The sequence below is a fragment of the Hemiscyllium ocellatum genome, chromosome 24, assembly GCF_020745735.1.
Source record: "Hemiscyllium ocellatum isolate sHemOce1 chromosome 24, sHemOce1.pat.X.cur, whole genome shotgun sequence".
NCBI lineage: Eukaryota > Metazoa > Chordata > Chondrichthyes > Orectolobiformes > Hemiscylliidae > Hemiscyllium > Hemiscyllium ocellatum.
Window position 1 is genome coordinate 48,544,442 of NC_083424.1, and position 21,755 is coordinate 48,566,196.

A 21,755-nucleotide genomic window follows, 5' to 3' on the forward strand; every position below is an offset into this window, starting at 1 on the left:
GAGTAGACAGGGATTATATTCATTGGAATTCAGAAGAATGAGAGGGGAACCTTATAGAAACATATAAAATCATGAAGGGAATAGATAGTGATGTTCTCACTTGATCGAAGTCATGCTCTGTGGACTGCATTTCAAATCCTGCCATGGTAAATTTGAATCTCAATGTAGATCTAGAATTAAGAGTCTCATGGTAGCTCTTGTCAAGATAATTATTCATTGGGTTCACTAAGACCTTTTAGGAGAGGACACTGATGTTCATACCCAGACTGGTCTGCATGTGACCGCAGACTCACAGCAATGTAATTGATTCTTAACTATAAACACTGGCCAGTTCACTGGCCACTTGGGTATTTCCTTTCTTCCTGGTGGTGGAAACTGAATAAAGATTCGTGCACCTTGTGTCTTTCACTGTATCTCACACTTGCACACACAACATGGGTGGGGGGGGGGCGGGGGAACATAAACAAGGGAAGCACGTGGTGTCCATCAACACCCTGGAGTTGTTCAGGGAGAAGTGGGCGCCGCAGGGAGTGGATTGTATTATTTCCCCGTCCAATTCTATTTTGATTTAATCCCTGTCCCCGCCCCCCCTTCACTGTTTGATCACACAGCATTGCCCTTTGATGTGAAGGGCACTGCTTGTCACTGACCACTCGGGTGTTTCCTTTCTTCCTGGTGGTAGAAATTTGAATAAAGATTCGTGCACCTTGTGTCTTTCATTGTGTCTCACACCTGCACACACACAACATGAGTGCTGGGGAAAACATAAGCACTACCGCAGCTAGGCCGTAGAGTGAGGATTAAAAAAAAACAAAAAAAGGGAGTTAAAAAAAAATGGCTCGTGACACCCACATCTTGTGATTTTTTTTAAATTAAAAGCCTTCTATCACCATCCACCATTTCTTCGCATTAAGGTCATCACATCTTGCCAAGTCTGCCTGGATCCCATGTGGGATCTTGTGAAAGGCTCTGTTGGAAGTTTAGAATTTTATGCTTTCCGAAGTTACTGCAGTCGAAACAGTCTTCAGCAGTAACTCCTCGACAAACTGTCAGCTACTGACTCATCAACTCACAGAAGCAGTGATCATACTCTTACACTCTGTGATTGCAACTACAATTTTCAAGAATACAAAACTTCATATTTTTGCAACCGATTTAAATGATTTTCAAATGTATTGCAATCAGTTGGAAAAAAAAGATTATCACACGTTGGCTCAATCAGGTAAGGACGGCAGATCTCCACCATTTGGGACATTGTGCTACTTGTAACATTTTAAGTTTTTACAGCTTTTTTTTAAAAAAAGCCATCGATCTGTTTCGACAAGTATATTTGTCATAACGCATCTGCATCACATATGGTACTTGAACCCAGACAAACGGACACTATAACTTCGCTACAAAACCATAAGTTCATGGGTGATGCTGCTTTATTTTTGGCAGTGCCTCAGTTTGTTGGACCTTTGGCTTAGAATGACAATGAGCTTTGCCGTCCTCTGATGGTGCTAAACCAAACTTCATGAACGGAAGTATGTTCTAACATCACATCAGAAAATTATTTTTGCATTTGCTGAAATTTATTAATAATATTTATTCAGCTCCCTGGCGACTCTTCAGTATGCTTTGATTGTTCATTCCTTTATTACATTTACCAATCTAAACAGTAGTAACATTGATTTTGAGTAACAAATATATTACAATAAATGTCCCTGTAAAAATAGATACTGAGTACTGAATGGGTTACAAATTGAGGAGATCAGATACTAAAAATGATTTGGAGATGCCGACGTTGGACTGGGGTGTACAAAGTTAAAAATCGCACAACACCAGGTTATACTCCAACAGGTTTTATTGGAAGAACTGGCTTTTGGAGCACTGCTCCTTCATCAGGTCACAACCACCTGTAGTAGAGGCTAAATCATTATGTCGAATTAGGGATGTAACTGAATCCACTGTCGATACGTTTTGGAAAGCTGTTTGAAGATCTTGAGTCTGTGCGATTTACATCTGAATTTCTGAAGACAATGTCTTCACAGCACAATGTACAGCATGTATTTGGGAAGAAACATAATCAGCCTGAGTACCGAGAGTAAATTCCCTATGCTTTCTTCCAATTTCCCACGTGGACACAAGTGCAAGCTTAGCTAAAGGACAGCAGAGGCCCTGTCTCTGAAGTATCTGGAGATCTGTTATGGAAGCCATGGTGGAGTATCAGGAGAATTTGTATAAAACTCTACAGTCTCTCCATCTGATGTAGTGAGCAAAGTTCACCCTTCACCTCTAAAGCTTCTACCAGTGACCATTGAATAGCAAAGTTGCAGAAAAAAGCACCACGGCATTTTTGACTTCTTGGTTGTGGATGATTTGTTGGGAGGGGATTCATCACCTGCAAGACCCTAGCCTTGTGGTGGTGCCTTTTTGGACGAGAGGAAGGAAGGGGATGCTTTGCAAAAATTCTGAAAGCTATGTCGTGGAGCCAACCCCTGACATATTGTCACCTCCAGCTGTATTTCTCCCCATAGGTGCGCTGAGTACACAAATGGCAATCCTCCTGGCAGTGGTAGAATGGGAATTGAGGCACTGAGGAGCTAATGAACCAGCATTCTCCTGTCAGCAAGGAGACCCGACTGCAATTATCTGGACCTCTACAGGGTTATGTTAAAAGCTGGGGAAAGTTCTAAGGCAGCACATGAGAAGCAAATACAGTCATATGGAGGTATATTCCCCGCAGATTGATGCCTCAAGTGCTTTTAATTCTTGTAATGCTTTCATGTCTATGCCTTGGTGCTGCTGACAAAGTCAATATCTGTTGCCCATCTCTAATGGCCCATGAAGTGAAAGGCTTTCTGGGCCATTTCAGAAGTCATTAAGAGTCAGTGGCTTCGCTGCTGTTCTGGAGTCACGAGCAGACCAAACCAGGGAAAGGATCCCGTATTTTTTTCTATAAGGGCTATTAGTAAACCAGAGTGATTTGAAAATATTTGGTAGCAGTTGTTCTGGTCACCATTACTGAGACTAGCTCCATATTCTACATGGTGTAATTGAATTGAATTTCTCAAGCTGTCGTCTGCACTTCCCCATAACATTAACGTTGGGAGGCTAGTCCGGAAAAATTACCACGAGGCTGTTGAGTTGCCGTATAAACTGCTGGCCACACCCTCTTATTTTCACTCTCTGACTCCTTCCTCACTTTCTCTTATTTTGCCTTCCATTTATATTTTATCCGATCAGCTAGGCCAAAGTTCCTTATTGCCCCATCCAGGCGTTAAAATTGAGGCAGACTGTCGTTTCGAAGAGTGTGGTGCTGGAAAAGCACAGCCAGTCAGGCAGCATCCGAGATGCAGGAGAATCAACGTTTTGAGCATAAGCCGTTTATCAAGAATTCTGCTGAAAGGCTTATGCGCGAAACGTCCATTCTCCTGCTCCTCACATGCTGCCTAGCCAGCTGTGCTTTTCCAGTGACTCCAGACCCACAGCAATGTGGCTGACTTTTAACTAGCTAATTAAGGATGGGCAATAAATGCTGACCTAGCTAGTGATACACACGTCCAATGACTAAAAAAGAATTCCTGATCTTCCAGTGGCCTTCCGGATACAATAACACATGTTCACCACTGGAAACTTGATTTCAATTTGATATGTTCCGTTTAAAGTTTTGTTTTTGACACAATGACGTGAAATGCCTCTTTCAAATGGGCTTTCTTTCTTTTGTCTTTTTATATCATTTATCAACACAGAGATCACAAATGTTGACCTTTCTGTCAGTGTAGTCTAACTATGATTCTAAACAAGTTGAACAGAACCTCCTAGTAGTTGAATGTCATCCCTTTAAGAAGGCCTGTGTACGGGCTCTGCATCGGGTTAAAATGTTACTTTATGCATTAACCAATAATGGGTTTCAAGAGGCAAGATCATGCCAGTGGGCCTGATAATGAACTGCTTGGGGTCAATAGTGACGATTACTTACAGTGTGGAAATAGGCCCTTCGGCCCAACAAGTCCACACCGACCTGCATCCCACCCAACAGTACGGGCAATTTAGCATGGCCAATTCACCTAACCTGCACACTTTTGCGTCTGTGGAAACCCACGCAGACACGTGGAGAATGTGCAAACTCCACACAGTCAGTCGCCTGAGATGGGAATTGAACGCGGGTCTCATGATGCTGTGAGGCAGCAGGGATAATCACTGTGCCACCCTGCCGCCCATGCATGATGGTGGTTTGCTGACACTGATGAAAATTCAACACACTTGGAAAACTCACTTGGTCTCTAATTAGAAACCGTGGTGTATTTGAAAGATTTTTTTTCTTCACTGTCATTCTGTTTAATTAGCAAGGCAATCAAAAAGGAATTGCCATTTTGGGATTGGAGAGTGTAAAGAAATGACCAACTTTATATAACGCAGTTCACAGCTTTGGATCGTGGCCAGGGTTCATCGCCTATAAAATACTTTCTAACTGTGGTCTCAACTCCATATTGTTACCTACCCGTTGATCTATCTCGTCCAGCCTTAACGCATCCAGTGTTCCAGCCTAACAGTGCTCTCTGGAGAAGGGAATTCCAAAGAATCTGAGAGAAAAACAAGCCCTCATGTTCGGCTTAAGTAGATGACCTCTTATTTTTACACTCTGTCTCCTTCTTCAGATCCCCCTCAAAATAACATCTCACCACTTCTGTTAATTTTTCTTATTGTTTTGCCTGAACTCCTTCCTGACCGACTTTTAAAAAAATAATCTAGACGCCAATGCTTAAATATTTGAATATTTCTCTGTATTTTTCGCAACTGTTTAACGTACGGGTTCCCTCGCAGGAAGGGGAGAAGAATGCGCAGGAAAATATCACAAATCCATCAGCTCCTGCAAATCCATTAGCTAATAAGAAAGTATCAATTATTGGAGGTACACACTGGAGTCAGTCGGTATCTGCCGGTCAGCCATCCCTTTCTGACACTCTCCCTGTGAAACCCTTCTGGTGCATTTGCCCTTCATGTTGTGAGCGATACAACATTTTGCGTACTCAAGGTATTTTATTATTTAATCAGGTCTCATTGTAAGACATTGATACAGTACACGGAAATTAAATGGCGTTATCTTGCTTAGAGATATGAAGGTCAAAACCTTGAAGGAATCAACATTGTAAAATTGGATGGGTTTCAAATTAAGAAACAAATTATGAAATGGAAAGTTATTTTTAACAGTAACACAGAAAATACAACATTTGTAACAATAAAGCATTCTAACATCTTCATCAGATGCAGCTTGATTTCCTGATGCTTTGCTCAAGTGTGGAGCTGAGGGTCTGGTGTTGCACTCCGCAGGAGTAAAGCTCGTGTGAGGTCCACTCAGAAGCTGGCAGGGTGAGGTAACTGCTTACACTGTACGTCTGGTCAGAGTCCTGTAGGGTTGAGCTCGTCTGGATGCCGGTCTGCCTGACTTTGCCGTCCACACTCCACACCAACGTCACCGACTCCGGGTAGAAATGACTGACCATACACACCAGCGTCGCCTCGTTGGCTCCTGCAATCTGCTGTTCAGATGGGGGGAGGAGCAACACTGTGGGCTTGCTTGGCTGACGACCTAGAAGCGAAAGGCCAAACACTCCTTGTGAGTTCACTTACACATATGAAAAATAAACTGTGTTAAACCCGTATTTAAACGCCGAATATGTCTGATTCTGAGCTGCAGAGACTTGTACTTGCCATGGGTTTGTATTTCTGAGAAATTTTACTTGGATGCATATATACTCATTAGTAAGTTCAACAAACGTATACAAAGCCGAATATCCTTAAACTGCAACTAGAAAACGAAGCGTTCTGTCACTCAGTCTTGCCGAAGAGTCTGAAAATTGCTGTTGTGGCGCAGACATATTTACAATGGGCTAAAAAAAGTCTGATTTTTTTTTAGATTACTTACAGTGTGGAAACAGGCCCTTCGGCCCAACAAGTTCACACCGACCCGCCGAAGCGCAACCCACCCATACCCCTTACCTAACACTACGGACAATTTAGCATGGCCAATTCACCTGACCTGCACATCTTTGGACTGTGAGAAGAAACCGGAGCACCCGGAGGAAACCCACGCAGACACGGGGAGAACGTGCAAACTCCACACAGTCAGTCGCCTGAGGCAGGAATTGAACCCAGGTTCCTGGCGCTGTGAGGCAGCAGTGCTAACCACTGTGCCACCGTGCCGCCCTTTTGACGCCTAGCTCTCAAAAATCGATATACATAATGGCAAGGAGGAGTGGTTCTTTGTGAAATAGTACAGCATTTGACTCTGGGGGGCTGCATTTTGAGAGCACTGCAGCATCAAACGCTGTGTTCCAGTAAGATGGTGGTCATGACATTCGACTAAGAGGTGAAAAGAGCCCAGTTCACAATCAGGCCAAAATCATCAATGCTGCCCTTATTTGGGGTTGGTGTGATGCAGTGGCAGCATCCCTACCTTTTGAGGCTTGGGATTCAGTTTTAAGTCCCATTCATTCGGGTATTGTGTAATAAACAGACACTCTGCTTGCTGGCAACTACCGAAATAAAAACTGGCACAAAGTCTTTTGTATTCACAAACATAGAAATTGCTCGGAAAACTCAGCAGATCTAGAAAAACTGAAGAAAGGTCACTGGAACTTTGAACATTCTTTCCAAAGACGCTCCACGTTCGCAGTCCCCAATACTCACTATCTGAACATTTCCTGATGAGCACCCTTAATGTATTTGTGTGGACAATTTCAGGCATAAAATACGTCTAAACCACAGGCATGTTATTTTAAACCCGACTGCTTTGTGACAGAATCGAAGAATGTGATGCTGGAAAAGCACAGCCGGCCAGGCAGCACCCGAGGAGCAGGAGAATCGACGTTTTGAGCATTAGCTCTTCATCAGGAAAAAAAAAATCCTCTTTGACTCTGATCTCCAGCATCTGCAGTCTTCACTTTCTGTCTTGTGACAGAGACTGGCTTCCATTTCAAATTGCGGAGCAATGTGTACAGACTTCCACGAACATCAAGCAAAGACAACTTTTACCCAAATTGTACATTTGACACACCCTTAGTCCGGCCCGTCTGAATTGATGTGAAACTAAAAAAAGTGACATTTATTTCAACTACATGATTTAATTCAAGTACTTCAAAAATGTCCTTTCTGGTGATGTGCGCTGATATCTGAAACTATTAATCATTTTTGACGAAAATTGAACCATTATGCTTCAGGACGTGATATAACCACAAGTGAACTTCCAATTACAGGAGACTTATGGATATTCACACATGTCGGCAATTAAATAAGGTGAATATAGCAAGTTGCGTTAGAGCTCTGTGATGCAGTGTTCCGACCTCCTATCTATTTCGGGGGTGTATAAACACACTTCGAAACAAAAATTATCTGCAACAGATTACACCAATTCGATTTTTGAACCAATACTACCGAATATTATTAATATTGAATCGTCCTTCACGATGACTTCTAAATTGCGTTAGTTATATTTTAGATTGATTGTCCCAGTATCACTCGGCTGAATTTTATTTACTCCTACGAAGACTACTGACCACTAGCAATGCCAAAACAAAGTTAGGCAGAATTATCTGGAGGGGATCATCAGTTGTGCCTGGTTATTCCTTTCTCTGATAGGTTCACGAGAAAATTACCGAACTCATTTACATACATACGCCTGTGACTGTACCAGAAACGTTTTCTAAATTATTTGTGTTAAGTCTAAACAGAATATGGGTTTTCCATTATTCATATTCCCTAGCGCAACGTCTTTGATCTGCAAATCCTAAGCTATATTTTCCAATGTATCTTTTTCTTACCAATAAAACACGTCACCGGAATCACTGTATTCAGCCCAATCGGCCAGTTATTGCCGAATTCTACCGAGGGGCCCGATTTCCAAGAGATTAGCCAAATCCAAGATCCACATTTAGACCCAAATTACAGCGCGGGTTCAGGAATGTCGCTGCGAGAGTTTATATTTCACCCGAATTCCCCGTTTGAATGTCAGGATCTGCCTCCACCACAGCCTCAGGCAGTACATTCCCGATCCTGAACACACCGCGTCTAATATGTTTCTCCTCGTGTCGCCTTTAGTTCTTTTGCGTTTCACTGTAAATCTCTGTTGTTTGGTTTGCCACCATTCCAGCAAGGGGAACATTTCTCCCAGTGGACTCTGCCTAGACATTGCATGGTCCTGGACGTCCCTATCAAATCTTGTCAGCTCCTCATTTTCTTTCAGGAGAACACTCTGCTTCTTGAATCAATCTGCATCACTGAAGCTCTGAACAGTGGAACCATTTTCATGCATGTTTTCTTTTCACATCTGTCTCGAAAGCCCTCACAATCCCTGCCAACTTGATCCGAAAGCACCTGATGTGGACGATTTAGTGTGTTATGAAAGTTCATGAAAACTTCCTGAAGGTAGTCTAATTCTACCTGCCGATGTGGAACATGGTCATGAAATCACCCCGTGGTTTGGTGCGATTTACACGAATGGTCTGCAAATGGAAACAACGTTGACCCCCGTTTCTACATGGGTTATCTTCATGAGTTTGAGCAGAGGTCGGCCAAAGGCAGATATTTTACTAGCCCATGGGGGTAGTGTTGGTGTGGGACGGGTTCCATGGGATTCATGGAATATAACGTGTTGGTTGAGTCCCCCGATTGTTTCCTATCAACATGGGCTTTTTCAAGACGGATCTCCAGTTGTTAATGGTTACCCGCTCACGCAGCGGTGGGAAATGGAGGGTAGAATTAGCACCAGTCAGCATTGGCGTGCCATTTTTACTGGAGGTGAGCAGAGCCCTCAGTCGATGTGCTCGCAGCAGCTTTATGCAGATTGCATGAAATTTTGTGGGGATCATCTCACGATATAACTCTCTATTTGACTCTCTGCGCTCACCTCTGCTCCTGGAGGCTGCCCCCATCCCCCCGCTCCTCACTGACGTCGACTCCATGGTAAATCCATGAATGCTGGAGAGGAGACGGCCGAAGCGCCGCTGCGCCTAATATTAAGCCAGCGAGTGCGCAACTCAAACAGGAGGGCTCAAACAAGTTATTCCCTTCATCTGCCTGTAAAAATAAACTAATTTCTCGTCTCTCGGTCATTGAATGATTCGGGCGGACGTTTGGGGTACTTGAGGATTGGAAGAGGCTTGGAACACGACTGAAATATCAAGTTACACTTAGTTAAGGGAAACTCGCAGTTCCAACATGAAAACGAGTTTCAATTTCTATCCATCACAATGTTTCAAGCTATTTGGATTTAAACCGCCATATCATTGATTATTGGAGAACATGGTAGGACTCCAAAACGAAGCTTCTTAAGATTTTAAAAACGTCTGATACATTAAATATATCACATACTAATAAACCTGGTATTTCTTTTGAGGATGTAACTCTGAAGATGGACGAGGGAGATCCAGTAGATGTAGTGTACCTGGACTTCCAGAAAGCTTTTGATAAAGTCCCACATAGGAGGTTAGTGAGCAAAATTAGGGCGCACGATATTCGGGGCAAAGTATTAACTTGGGTTGAAAGTTGGTTGGCTGAGAGGAAACAAAGGGTAGTGATAAATGGCTCCATTTTGGAATGGCAGGCAGTGACCAGTGGGGCACTGCAGGGGTTAGTGCTGCGACCGCAGCTTTTTACAATATATGTTAATGATATGGAAGATGGTATTAGTAATAACATTAGCAAATTTGCGATGATACTAAGCTGGGTGGCAGGGTGAAATGTGAGGAAGATGTTAGGAAATTACAGGGTGACCTGGACAAGTTAGGTGAGTAATCAGATGCATGGCAGATGCAGTTTAATGTGGATTAATGTTTGGTTATCCACTTTGGTGGCAAGAACAGGAAGGTAGATTACTACCTTAATGGAATCAATTTAGGTAAAGGGGCAGTGCAAAGAGATCTGGGTGTTCTTGTACACCAGTCAATGAAGGTAAGCATGCAGCTACAGCAGGTAGTGAAGAAGGCTAATAGCATGCTGGCCTTCATAACAAGAGGGATTGATTTTAGAAGCAAAGAGGTTCTTCTGCAGCTGTACAGGGCCCTGGTGAGACCACACCTGGAGTACTGTGTGCAGTTCTGGTCTCCAAATTTGAGGAAAGACATTCTGGCTATTGAGGGAGTGCAGCGTAGGTTCACGAGGTCAATTCCTGGAATGGTGGGACTACCTTACACTGAAAGACTGGAGCGACTGGGCTTGTATACCCTTGAGTTTAGAAGACTGAGAGAGGATCTTATTGAGACATATAAGATTATTAAAGGATTGGACACTCTGGAGGCAGGAAACATGTTTCCACTGATGGGTGCGTGCCAAACCAGAGGACACAGCTTACAAATATATGGAAGACCATTTAGGACAGAGATGAGGAGAAACTTCTTCACCCAGAGAGTGGTGGGTGTGTGGAATGCTCTGCCCCAGAGGGCAGTGGAGGCCCAGTCTCTGGATTAATTTAAGAAAGAGTTGGATAGAGTTCTCAAGGCTAGTGGAATCAAGGGTTTTGGAGATAAGGCAGGAACAGGACACTGAAATTTCAGCTACAGATCGACTTTCCCTTCTGTAATATCACTGGTTCTTAAAATCAGTTCATCACAGTTTTAACCTGAGTTTTAACATTGGGCTATGGTGACAGATCCGAATGTAGTTTAGGATTGCCTTATCATTTGCTGGTGGTAAACGATAGATTGCCCCTGTCTCCCACACACATACTGCACATCTCATTCAGTACAAGCAATGTATTTGGTTCGTAACAGTGCAGGTCAACTCATGCTCACTGATTTTGTAGAAGGAGCAGCGATGGAAAGAGGGCAAATTCTCAGAACATTGCTCAGCATTGAGTCCCCCACTTTGACACCGCTATGAGCATCCTCCTTGATTGTGTGACAGGCTAGAGCTACCAAAGGGAACCAGGTATACAGAGAATGCATTCAACATCGAGTTACTTCTATATAGGGTGTCAGTTAGTTCAGTTGCCTGGATGGCTGTTAAGCGGGGGTTCAATTTTTAGACCAGTTGAGGTTACCATGAAAGGTCCAGCTTTTCAACCTCTCCCCTCACCTGATGCCTCTCATGTTAAACCAGCTCCACTTCTCTCTCTCTCTCTCGCTAATGTGTGCACCGTCCTCTGGGAACATTATTCTTTTCACACCGCATTGTAATTTTAATTTTTAAAAATAAACGATTCTATAGTTTGTTTGATGTAACAGCGGGCAAATCAGATTCAGTCTCAGGACCAATTTTGTAGGAAATTGACAAAACAAACATTGCGTTTACATGCCGAAAAGCAATTTGATTTAGAGGCGTAAAGAATAAGTCACTTACTCAGAATATTCAGCCTGGTTCCGCTCCCGAAGTACCCGATGTAGCTATCGTCATATGAGTAACAGTAATAATCGCCAGCGTCCTCCGGCTGCACATTAGTGATGGTCAAATATCCCACGTTGGTTGATTCTTCTTCCAGGCCTGTAAATCTCTCCGAGATACCCTCACCTCTGTCATCGGTCCCATACAGGATAAATCTTGGGGCTCTGTCTCGTTTCTGGTGGTACCAAAAAACATAGCTTTCTGAAAGGTCGATTCCGTGGACTGTACAGGTCAGGCGAACAGTTTCTCCAGGTGTTGTGGACTCGGAAGCTGGTTGGACCAAGCGGACCTCCGCGCTCGTGTCTGTAAAACAGATAAACCATTTCATGATTAAAATCCACCGGTAAAAACGAACACCGTTCGACAACGTTACATTCAGATCATTATCAGACTGTGGATTAGGCCTAGGCTTTGTTTTAAAAGAAAAAATCCTAACGCTAAAGAAATTACAAATATTTGATGACACTTACAGGTCAGGCCAATTGTGAGCAAAAGCAGAACAAGAGTAGCGACCATTGTGACGGTGCTGTTGAAGAATGAATATCCAATGTTTCGGATCAGTGAATGTAAACTTTTATATCAAGGCTGGACCAACTTAAATATCACCGTCTTATTAAATAGGCAAACATATTGTCGTCCCGAAAGCGTTGATTGGTCACCCGAGCAGTATCCAGGTTCTTGTAGCCAATTGTATCAGTCACAGTGATTCGAAACAGGAAATTCACACGATAGAATTCAGCTTGTCCACTCTCCCTCCTCCTCACTAAGACGTACCTCTTTACATTATCGCTGTGACTTTAACAAAAATCCAAAGGCTAAAATATTTCCAAGCTAATATTTTGTAAAACCTAAAATTTGATCATATTTTACATTTTAAATCCCTTATAATTCGCATTTTCAGTCGCGTAATGTACTTAACAATTTTGTCATTAAAGCATTGACATTGATTCCTAATTCAAAAATGAATGAATATATCAACGTTTGTACTGTTTACTTTACACTTAAAATATGTAGTGGGCAATTTTTAATCGTGTGGAAAGTACAAAGTACTGCAAATGTAATTTACTGGTAAACTTATAAAATTCTAATCTTACTTTTCTTAAAATAATTAGTGCATAATGGCGGATTAAATTCACACATCTGAAATATCCAAGATTGAAAACATTTAATTTGTGTTCTCTCTCTATTTTTACCCTTGCTGTCACATTGCTGCAATGCTCCTTTAAATCACAAATTTCCAGCAAAAAATTAATTGTAAAATTTCTGGGCTTTCAGGCATCGATATTGGTACAAAGGGTAACTCTTTCACGAATTGACCTCTCTTATATGTGTCATAGGGTAACATTTATGAGTTATCGCTAAACAACACAGATATTTCGCTAAAGGAATGAAAGGGTATAGGTTTGATGCTTCTTGTAGGACGCCATCGCGAAAATAGGGCCACAACAAATGCCGTTTATGACGAATTTCCAAATGTTGTAAATCGAATAGTAACAAAAGATCGGTCTTTTGAACTGAACAAATTGCTGTTCGAGTGATTCTGTGCGTAACGTCTTTAAGTCGTAGTTCTCGGAGCTTCAGAATTCTGTGCATTTACGTTAGCATTGAATAAAGTTGGCTACTTGGAATTTAAAGGGTGTAAGAGAAATATTATTATAAATCACTGAGAGTTGTGAGGGGTTCATATTTTGCTTGCAGTCCTCTGACCATTTTTAGAACGGGAAATCCCCGGACAGAAGCTGCTCAGAGATAAGCAATGCAGTCAGCCTTTGGTAAAGGACAAAATAAGCAAATGTCAACGATATATTTAGTGTTTCTATATGTACACGCTGTTACACTGAAGTCGGATATTCCACGTGTATAATGCACGATAACCTACTCATCTAGCAGTACCTTCTTGCAACTTTTATCGTGCAATTAATGACCTTCAGTCGTGAGATTTTTGTGTCATTTATTGTTGAAGTCAAAATTGCCTTCCTCTACATGTGTTCCAATATAGTGTAATGAGCTACAAAATAACGGCATGAGCCCTTATTTTCTGAAGAAGGGCTCATGCCCGGAACGTCGACTCTCCTGATCCTTGGATGCTGCCTGATCTGCTGCGCTTTTCCAGCAACACATTTTCAGTACAAAATAACGGGCTGCATTTCAGTGGGATGTATCACTGCTTTGTTGTTGTGTTAAGAATCTTTGGTTGACTGGACAAAACTGATCAGACAAATGAGCCGCCCAGATGAAAGCAAATAATCTCCCCACATTTCCACGCAGTTTGTCTTAGAAGCAGGTCTGATCGAAGGCAAATAATTTTCATGTTGGATGCGGCTGATCGCACCGGGGTTAAACACTGTAACCAAAGCAAAGTATTGGAGATTCGAAATATGCTGGAGAAACTGAGCAGCTCTGGCGGCATCTATTGAGGAAACAACCGCTAACGCTTCGATTTCAACATGTCTCTTATTCAAAAGATTATATTTCTGAGTTCTGAAGAATCCAATTGGACTGGGAACATTCTCCTTGTTTTTATGCATGGTGCTCCCTGAACTGCGGAGTTTCTCCAGCATTTTCTGTTCTTCTTTCTGCCAGAGGAGCTGTTTACACTGCAGACACTTCAAACTCGCACATGAGCAACTGGCTAATTCTCAATTTCAGCAACCCTTCGCATTCGGCAACACTGCTTTAACAATGTGACAAAATGCGGTAGTCATAGCATATACTCTCAACCCTTAAGATTATCATTCTGACGGGTTGTTTTTCTTTAGCTGGATTATTATTTCAGAATACTGAAGTTACTATATGGGTGTGTCTCCCGCTCTATCTCCCTTCACTGCTTCATTTTACAAGGTGTGGGACTCAACGCAGCAATTACATTACCTTGATGCTTCTTTACTAGTTTGTCTTGTTTGGATTTGTAGGACTGAATGGTTGACAAGGGACTCTTGGAGAACGGCTTATTCATTGCCAAAAGAATCCAAATCGGAACGCCAAGTTGGCAATGTCAAATCCAGGAACAGAGGCCCCTCTGGACAAACTCCTTCAGCAAATGCGCTCTTGGTCTTCCCCTCCCTAAGGCGAACAAACCCGGTTTCTCAAATTTATCCAGGAATTGAAGTCTCTAATCACTAGGCCAATGCTCGAAACTCATTTCTGAATCAGGTCGAGTAGTTCCACAACCACCCGGCAACGTGCGGTTCAGAACTGAACACAAAACGGCAGCTGAGGCCAGACAACGCTTTATGAAGTTACACCATAAACTCTTTAGTTTTATACTTTGAGACACTTTATAGAGCCCAGGATCTGTGTCAGTTCTAACTGCTTTCTTAGTCTGCCCTACGACTTTCAATGCTTTATGCACCTCTGCTCCAGGGCCCCTAACGCTATAGAAATATATTTTACAGCCTTTTCATTACTTTTCTGCTTCACTTTTCTATGAAAATCTTCATCGTCCACAATGCTGTCAGACGTTTTGAGTTTTCTCTGCATTTTTTGTTTCGACCTACAGCATTAGTCTGAACCTCTAAATTATTCAGTAAGTCATGTTACCATTAGTCCGTCTCCACTTAACAAAAATCAATAAGTAGTCATTATACCAATCACTATACTAATTCCTATTTTTTTCTGACTCGCATATTTATATTTTCATTCATTTTCTCATTATCTCTCGTTTCACAACTTACACCTGTCTTCGATTTCCTGCAAAGGTATACAAGCAGTCTCAATATTTTCTACGTCTGCTCACTCCTCCAAGTTAACTATGATCAGTTTCTCTTCGAACTCCATCTTCATGTTGCTGTTTCAAAGATTTCCTCCATAAGGTTTCATGATTTTCCCACCAAGATCAGTAAAGCCGAAGCAGGCCAAATAACCAATCACGTTAACTGGCCCAATACCAAGCCTCCAGCTGAGTTTTCATTAATTCCAAAGGTGCGACCTTCATTAGGCAAAGGTTTGTTCCTGGTTCTTTGCCTGGACGACGTATATCCTTCCATTTCCCTTTGATTTATAATCATAGTCTAACTAAAGAAGACTGTGTTTTATTTCTTCGTGCTAGTTTCTTGTAAAAATGTAATTACTGACAATTACTTGAAATTGACTTGTTTGTTGAAGTTTTCTATCGTGCACACATCAGGACAACTTTAAAGAATACCAATTTATGGGAAGACCAGTATTTATAATGTATCAGAGGGGCGTACTGATTGACGGGAATGCGGAATCTGATCAGTAGAGAACCTGCCAGAGGCAATGCACCAGATCATGGTGACTAGTAGTTAACTGCCAGAGCATTTTGTAATGTAATACCAAATAGGTTGACTTTACTTGATTAAGACATCACCCTGAGAAATGAAAAAGTGAATCACTGTCACCTATTCTGTTCAGCTGAAAAAGGAGCAATGCAGGTAAATGTTCTCTTTGCTGGCAAGCAACAGGGCGTCCTGTATTAAAATATGTAGCCTCTGGTACACGTAAGTGCCCCACATTTTGAGCTCAATTAATAATCCAAAATTGGTCGCTCTGCAATTCTTCACAAACTTGGGAATATCTAGTAAATGTTGTCCAGTTGCACGATTAAATCCAATGTTAGATTGTGTGATGTAGGATCTACAGGCATGGATTGATTGTGCATAATCAGTATCTTACATGCTGCAAACAGCCAAAAGGATCCATTGTTTCACATCACCCACCATTTGTTGGGATGCATGGGCAATATATCTGATATCTGGTGAAAAGCTTCTACAAAGTTTGTTTTTCTAGAAGTACTTACGTTCTGTGTTACTACATGATTTAGAATTTTGTTTTTATTTTAGCAGCAAAGGGAATGAGGTTTAGAGGCAGTTTACTTTTCAGAAAGAAAAGGGGGATTTAACCTTCTTTGCACTCTACACTGAGTTTCCTTCACTGGATAGTTGATTTATAGATTCTTAAGGGGGTTGACAGGGTGAATATTGAAAGGATATTTCCTCACTTGAGACAATTTTGAACAGGAGATATTGTTTCAAAAGAAAGAGATGTTAATTTAGGTCAGATTAGAAGAGAAATTTCATTCCTCAGAGGGCTGAAAGTCTCTGGAACTTCTTGCTACAGAGAACTGGGGGTGCAGGGTCCTTATGGATGTATAACACTGAGATAGATAAATCCTTGATCAGTAGGGGAATCAAGTGTAATGGAGAAAACGTAGGAAAGCACATGTGAGAAAGTTTGGATTAGCCGTAATCCCATTGAATGGTGGAGCAGTGTCAAGAGGCAGAACGGCCTATACCTATTTCTGTTTCTTCTGGATTCATCCTCTTTTCGAGCAGTTTAAATTGTTTCAGCTGTCAATATTCCAGAATTACTTTCTTGTTGTGATTCAACTGACTTTAAATGATCCCAGAATTATCATCACTGTGTCTTACTCTCATTTCAGCATATTGAACGCCTTTATTTTTTTCAGAAAAACATTGCCTTGGTTTCAATCCTGGATATCCCACATATCATTTTCAGTCTGCACCCTCATTTCTTATTCGCGTTTTAACGAAAGGTATTTTTGTTTTTGCCTTTTTGTAAAAGTTGACAGCACTACTGTCTCTTTGCTGGAACATTTGCTGAACTGGTCCCACGATATGATATCTCTTTTTAATCCAGTATTAATTCAATTTTCACCATGATTTGCAACGATCTTTCCTTCAAATATGATACCATGAAACAATCCATAACCCATTAACTATCTGTGCAAATAATTTCATACTAACTTCTGACTTTTTTATTTCCTTCCTGACAAGTTTAAATGGAAATCTCTTGTCGCTGATATCTGAATAAGAGTAATGCTGTCTCTCAATTTGTAATGTCAAAGTATAACTCAAACTTTTGTTGAGCTCTTTGTTGCTTTGTGTGGACGCTCCAAATCTCCACTCAATTAACAATGAACCGGCTTCAAAAAAAAACGTAAAACGATATTTACCGATGATATCTATCGATTTCTATCATTAGAAATAGAACCAGAAGTAGACGTTCCATCCCTTGAGCCTGCTTTGCCATTCAGAAGGGTCATGGCTGATTTGACATTCAGCACATCCACTTCCCTGCATTCCCCCAGAACTTGTGATTCCCCTGCTCATCAACAATCTATCGATCTCAACCTTTTATATAAAGACTCATCCGCTTCCCAACCCTCCCCAAACAGGTCGCTGTAGCCAGCAGTTCCAAAGACTCACAACACTCATGTCATCTTAAAATGTCTCCTCTTTATTCTAAGATTATGTCCTTTGGTCCTACACTGTCCCATAACGGGAAGCATCTGCTCAGCATTTACCCCATCAAGGCGCTTAAGAATCCACCCAAGGAGTTGCTCATAAGTCAATCCCCCATACTGAGAATCTTCCTAGTCAGTTAAACAGAAATTAATGGGGAAACTCAGCATGCAGCATCTGTGGGGAGAAAACAGAGTTATTGTTTTGGATCCAGTGACATTTCTTTGTCCCAGTGAACCTTATCTGAATTGACATCTTTCCTGAAATAACGGGTACAAAGCTGCTCATTGTACTCCAACTGTGGTTTCACCATCATCTCGTCAAGCCGCAGTAAGATTTCCTGACACTTTTATTCCAACCCCTTTGAAATAAGGGCCAGTAATCCATTAGCTTTCCTGATTACCTGCTGCACCTGTGTATACGTCTTCTGTGATATGTGTGTAACTACGTCCAAGTTCCTTGTGTTGCAGCTTTCTGCAGTTCTCCATTTAAGTAACTCTATGTTTTTTTGCTTTCCCTTCAAAACGAACAACTTCACATTTTCCCACATTATACTGCATTTGCCAACCTTTTGCCCAATGACTTAACCTCTCAAAATTTCCCACTGAACTGTTTGTGCCCCTTTAGCAACTTGCTTTTCCACCTATTTTTGTGTTGTCTGCAAATGTAGCGACAGTGCATTTGCTTCCTTCCTCCAAGTAATTAATATGAATTGTAACAGATGTAATCTTATCACTGAGCACTGTGGAAATCCACTGGCTGCATGTTGTCAACCTGAAAAACAGCCATTTATCTCACTTGGTTTCCGACATTTATGGACAGAATAAATCCCCTCAAAATGTATGAAGAAGATATTCAAGATCCTACCTTTTTCTTACCTGAAAGGCAAGTGCCAGAACTTGTGATTGGATGTAATTTGGTTGGTCAAACTACCAGTATTCACGCAAAACACACTATATATACATATATGTATATATATATATATATATAAATTACTAATAATTAACTGTTCCATTATAGTAACGTCCCATAAACACACCCTTGGCAAAGGCAAATTCTGTCAAATAGGTTGTCTCCAGTAGGAGGACAAATATTCAGAGAAAACTCGGAGAGAGGAACAGAGCAACAGGAAGAGATGTACTGCAGCTTCCAAACCCGGCTTCAAGACCCCAACAAATGTTACTGAAGGTTAAAGCTGAAATCACAACCCTGGTTCTTTGGAAGCTGGATTCCATCATTTCAGGCTGCCTCTGATGTTACAAAGGCATCACAATGTACAGTAAAAGGAGGTTTGGGGTACATGAAAATCAAATAACAAGATTTTCACATGGAGGCACGGGGCACAGCTGAGACATTCACATTTGTTTACAAAGGAAGAAGGTAATTAGATTAGATTAGATTAGATTCCCTACAGTATGGGAAACAGGTCCTTTGGCCCAACAGATCCACATCAACTGTCCAAAGAGTAACCAACCCAGACCCATTCCCCAACCCTATATTTACCCCTGACTAATGCACCTAACATGATGGGCAGTTTAGCACTGCCAATTCTCCTGACCAGCACATCTTTGGATGAAAGAGAAGATGATTCAGACCCTTAACGGATTCAAAATCAATAAGAATGAGAGATTGTAGAGGCAGACTGGCACAAAGTGTGATATTGCACTGGACATGTTATGATACATCCAAGAATACTGAGGGAAGTAAGAATGGAAATTGCTGAAGGTCTGGCCATTTTCAGTCTCTCTTCGTGTCTAACAGCTGAAGAATTGGAAATTTTCAAAATATTGCAAAAAATATGCCTGACACAGGCCATTCATTACTCACCTCTAGATCCTACGTTGCATAGGTTTCTTCCTGTACAACAAACCCATTTTGAACTATTCACATTTCTTGTCATACCATGCCCAGCATTTACCACTCTCTTGGTTTATCCTTGGCTAACTCTTTTTATGACTGTACCCCTTTCTTTCTCTCTCTCTCTCTCACTCTGTATGTGTGTGCCCTATTTCCATGCACTCAATTTCCAACTCCCTCCCCATCCCATCATTAACATAAATATCACGCTTTTCCCCGTTTTCATGCATGAGCAACAAAAGATTAGAATGCATGGACAGCACATAATCGAGAAAGCTGATCAGAGGCTATCCTTTTTTATGAGTCGATCTGAATATACAGTTGAGGGTAGATGATGCTGGAGAACTTCAGAATGTCTGGCAGCATGTATGGCGAGAAAACAGAGTTAACATTTCAGGCCAGAAGAACCCTTCTGGAGTGAGTTACTCTTAGCCTCTTATCTGCTCTCGCTGCCATTGTAGTTATGTAGTCAGTTTTTGGTCAATTTTATTTTTATCTCAAAAATATTCCTGGTTCATAATACAATCTTTATATGTTCACATACTCACTAATATAACACTGTATATTATTTACATATGGAGAACAGATAAATGTTGGAGTGTGACTTTCTTGGCCGTTCCAACAAACTAGCCCAAGGAGTTTCTTACATATGAGCGATACTATTTGCATATATTAGAGGCAGCGGCGGGAGCGGGTTGGGATGGGGGGTGGGGTGGCGGAGCGTCCAGTAACTAAATGCACTCCCCACAATTGTACGTCGGCCGAAAAACCTCAGTTGTTCCTCACTGGGCCCTAGCAGCAGCGGCCCCAAGCATTAGTGCATCCCACAGCACATCCTAGACCTTCGAATATGCCATTCTGCATCATTCAGTCAAGGTCTCCTCGTTGGAAGACCAACAAATTTCAGGCGGAGGAAAGAGTGTCTTTCACCAAGTTGGTGGTTCTCCAGGTGCAGTTGATGTTTGGACTGGCGTATGTCCTGGGGAACAGACGGCAGCAGCTTGGGAGGTACCTCGATAAAAATCAATGCATCTCTATCCAGATCTTCTTTGAAAAGTCATTTTCCAATAGGAGAGGTGTGAGCGTCTCAGCATCTACCCCGACCCCCCCCCCCCCACCCCATGCCCTCACAGATTGCAGTGATACACAGAATGCAGGCTCACATGAAAGTTCTAACAGATAGTGCTCTTCTCACCACCAGCCAATCGGTGTCTTCGTGCTGATTGGAAAGTTTTGACGGTGAGACTTTCTGCCAAACAACTTTGACAATCTGCTCAGGGAATCAGCCAACAGGATGCATCTCTTCTTTTCCCAGAGATTCTCCAAGATGCTACCTGCTAACTACTTTCTGATGGATTTGTGGTCTGGGGTATTTTTCTTTGTGAATTTCTTCAGGAAGGACAGTTGCCACGTAATGCTCCAACTACTTGAAGTTTTCCGCAGTTCAGATGCCAGATCCATCTTTCATAACACCAGGGACAGGGAGAACTGAAGTATATAGTGCAATCTGCTGTTTGCATATGGAGGGTTTATGCACTGCTTGATGCAGTCACACATAAAGGTGGCCATTTGAATGAGGGGGGACACTGGGTACATTCTTATCCCCCTTTTCCAGAGGTTTGTACATGGAAACCTTGAACGCACACAATATTTTCTAAAATTCTGTTATGTAAATATCTGATGGACAGTTTTAAAGCAACACCAGGTGCCTGCATTCGAATAGGTTTCTTTTAGGGCAGCCATAGGGTTCTTGTGGAAGAGTGGTACTGTCACGTGCCACCAGATCCAGAGGTGCATAATATACACACATGAACGTGCTGATGAGAGGGCAATGTTGCACTACATACACTTGTTCACAGCAAACCGAACGCCCTCTCCCAACTGAATGTTTTAATTTAAACATTCGAAGGTTGTGTAAAGCACATTTCAATCGAAATATTAACAACCTAAGGTATTTGTATTCAAATTAACAGTCATTAGTTACATAAGACCTTAGATGCCTCAATTTTTAAAATGCATGTTTCTTTTGCACTCATGGAAGACAGGGAGAACTCGCCATTTGGATACAGAACTGGTTTGAAGGTGAAAGGCAGAGGGTTGTAGTTCAGGGTTGTTTTTCAGACTGGAGGCCTGTGACCAGTGGTGTTCCACAAGGATTGGTGCTGGGTCCACTGCTTTTTGTAATTTATATAGATGAATGTGAACGTAGGAGATATAATTAGTAATTTGCAGATGACACCAAAATGAGAGGTGTAGTGGACAGCCAAGAAGGTTACCTCAGAGTACAACTGGCACTTGTACTAATGGGTTGAG

At 41.8% G+C, this 21,755-nt stretch overlaps 1 protein-coding gene across 1 annotated transcript; it reads right to left on the reverse strand.

The window, feature by feature from the left end:
• Positions 1-5,246: 5,246 nt before the first annotated feature.
• LOC132827238 (immunoglobulin lambda-1 light chain-like) lies at positions 5,247-14,317 on the reverse strand. The gene is made up of 3 exons (XM_060843866.1): positions 14,233-14,317; positions 11,320-11,664; positions 5,247-5,575 (listed from the first exon to the last, which is right to left on the reverse strand). The coding sequence occupies exons 1-3, from the start codon at positions 14,315-14,317 to the stop codon at positions 5,247-5,249; spliced, it is 759 nt and encodes a 252-aa protein (XP_060699849.1).
• Between the last annotated feature and the right edge of the window lie 7,438 nt (positions 14,318-21,755).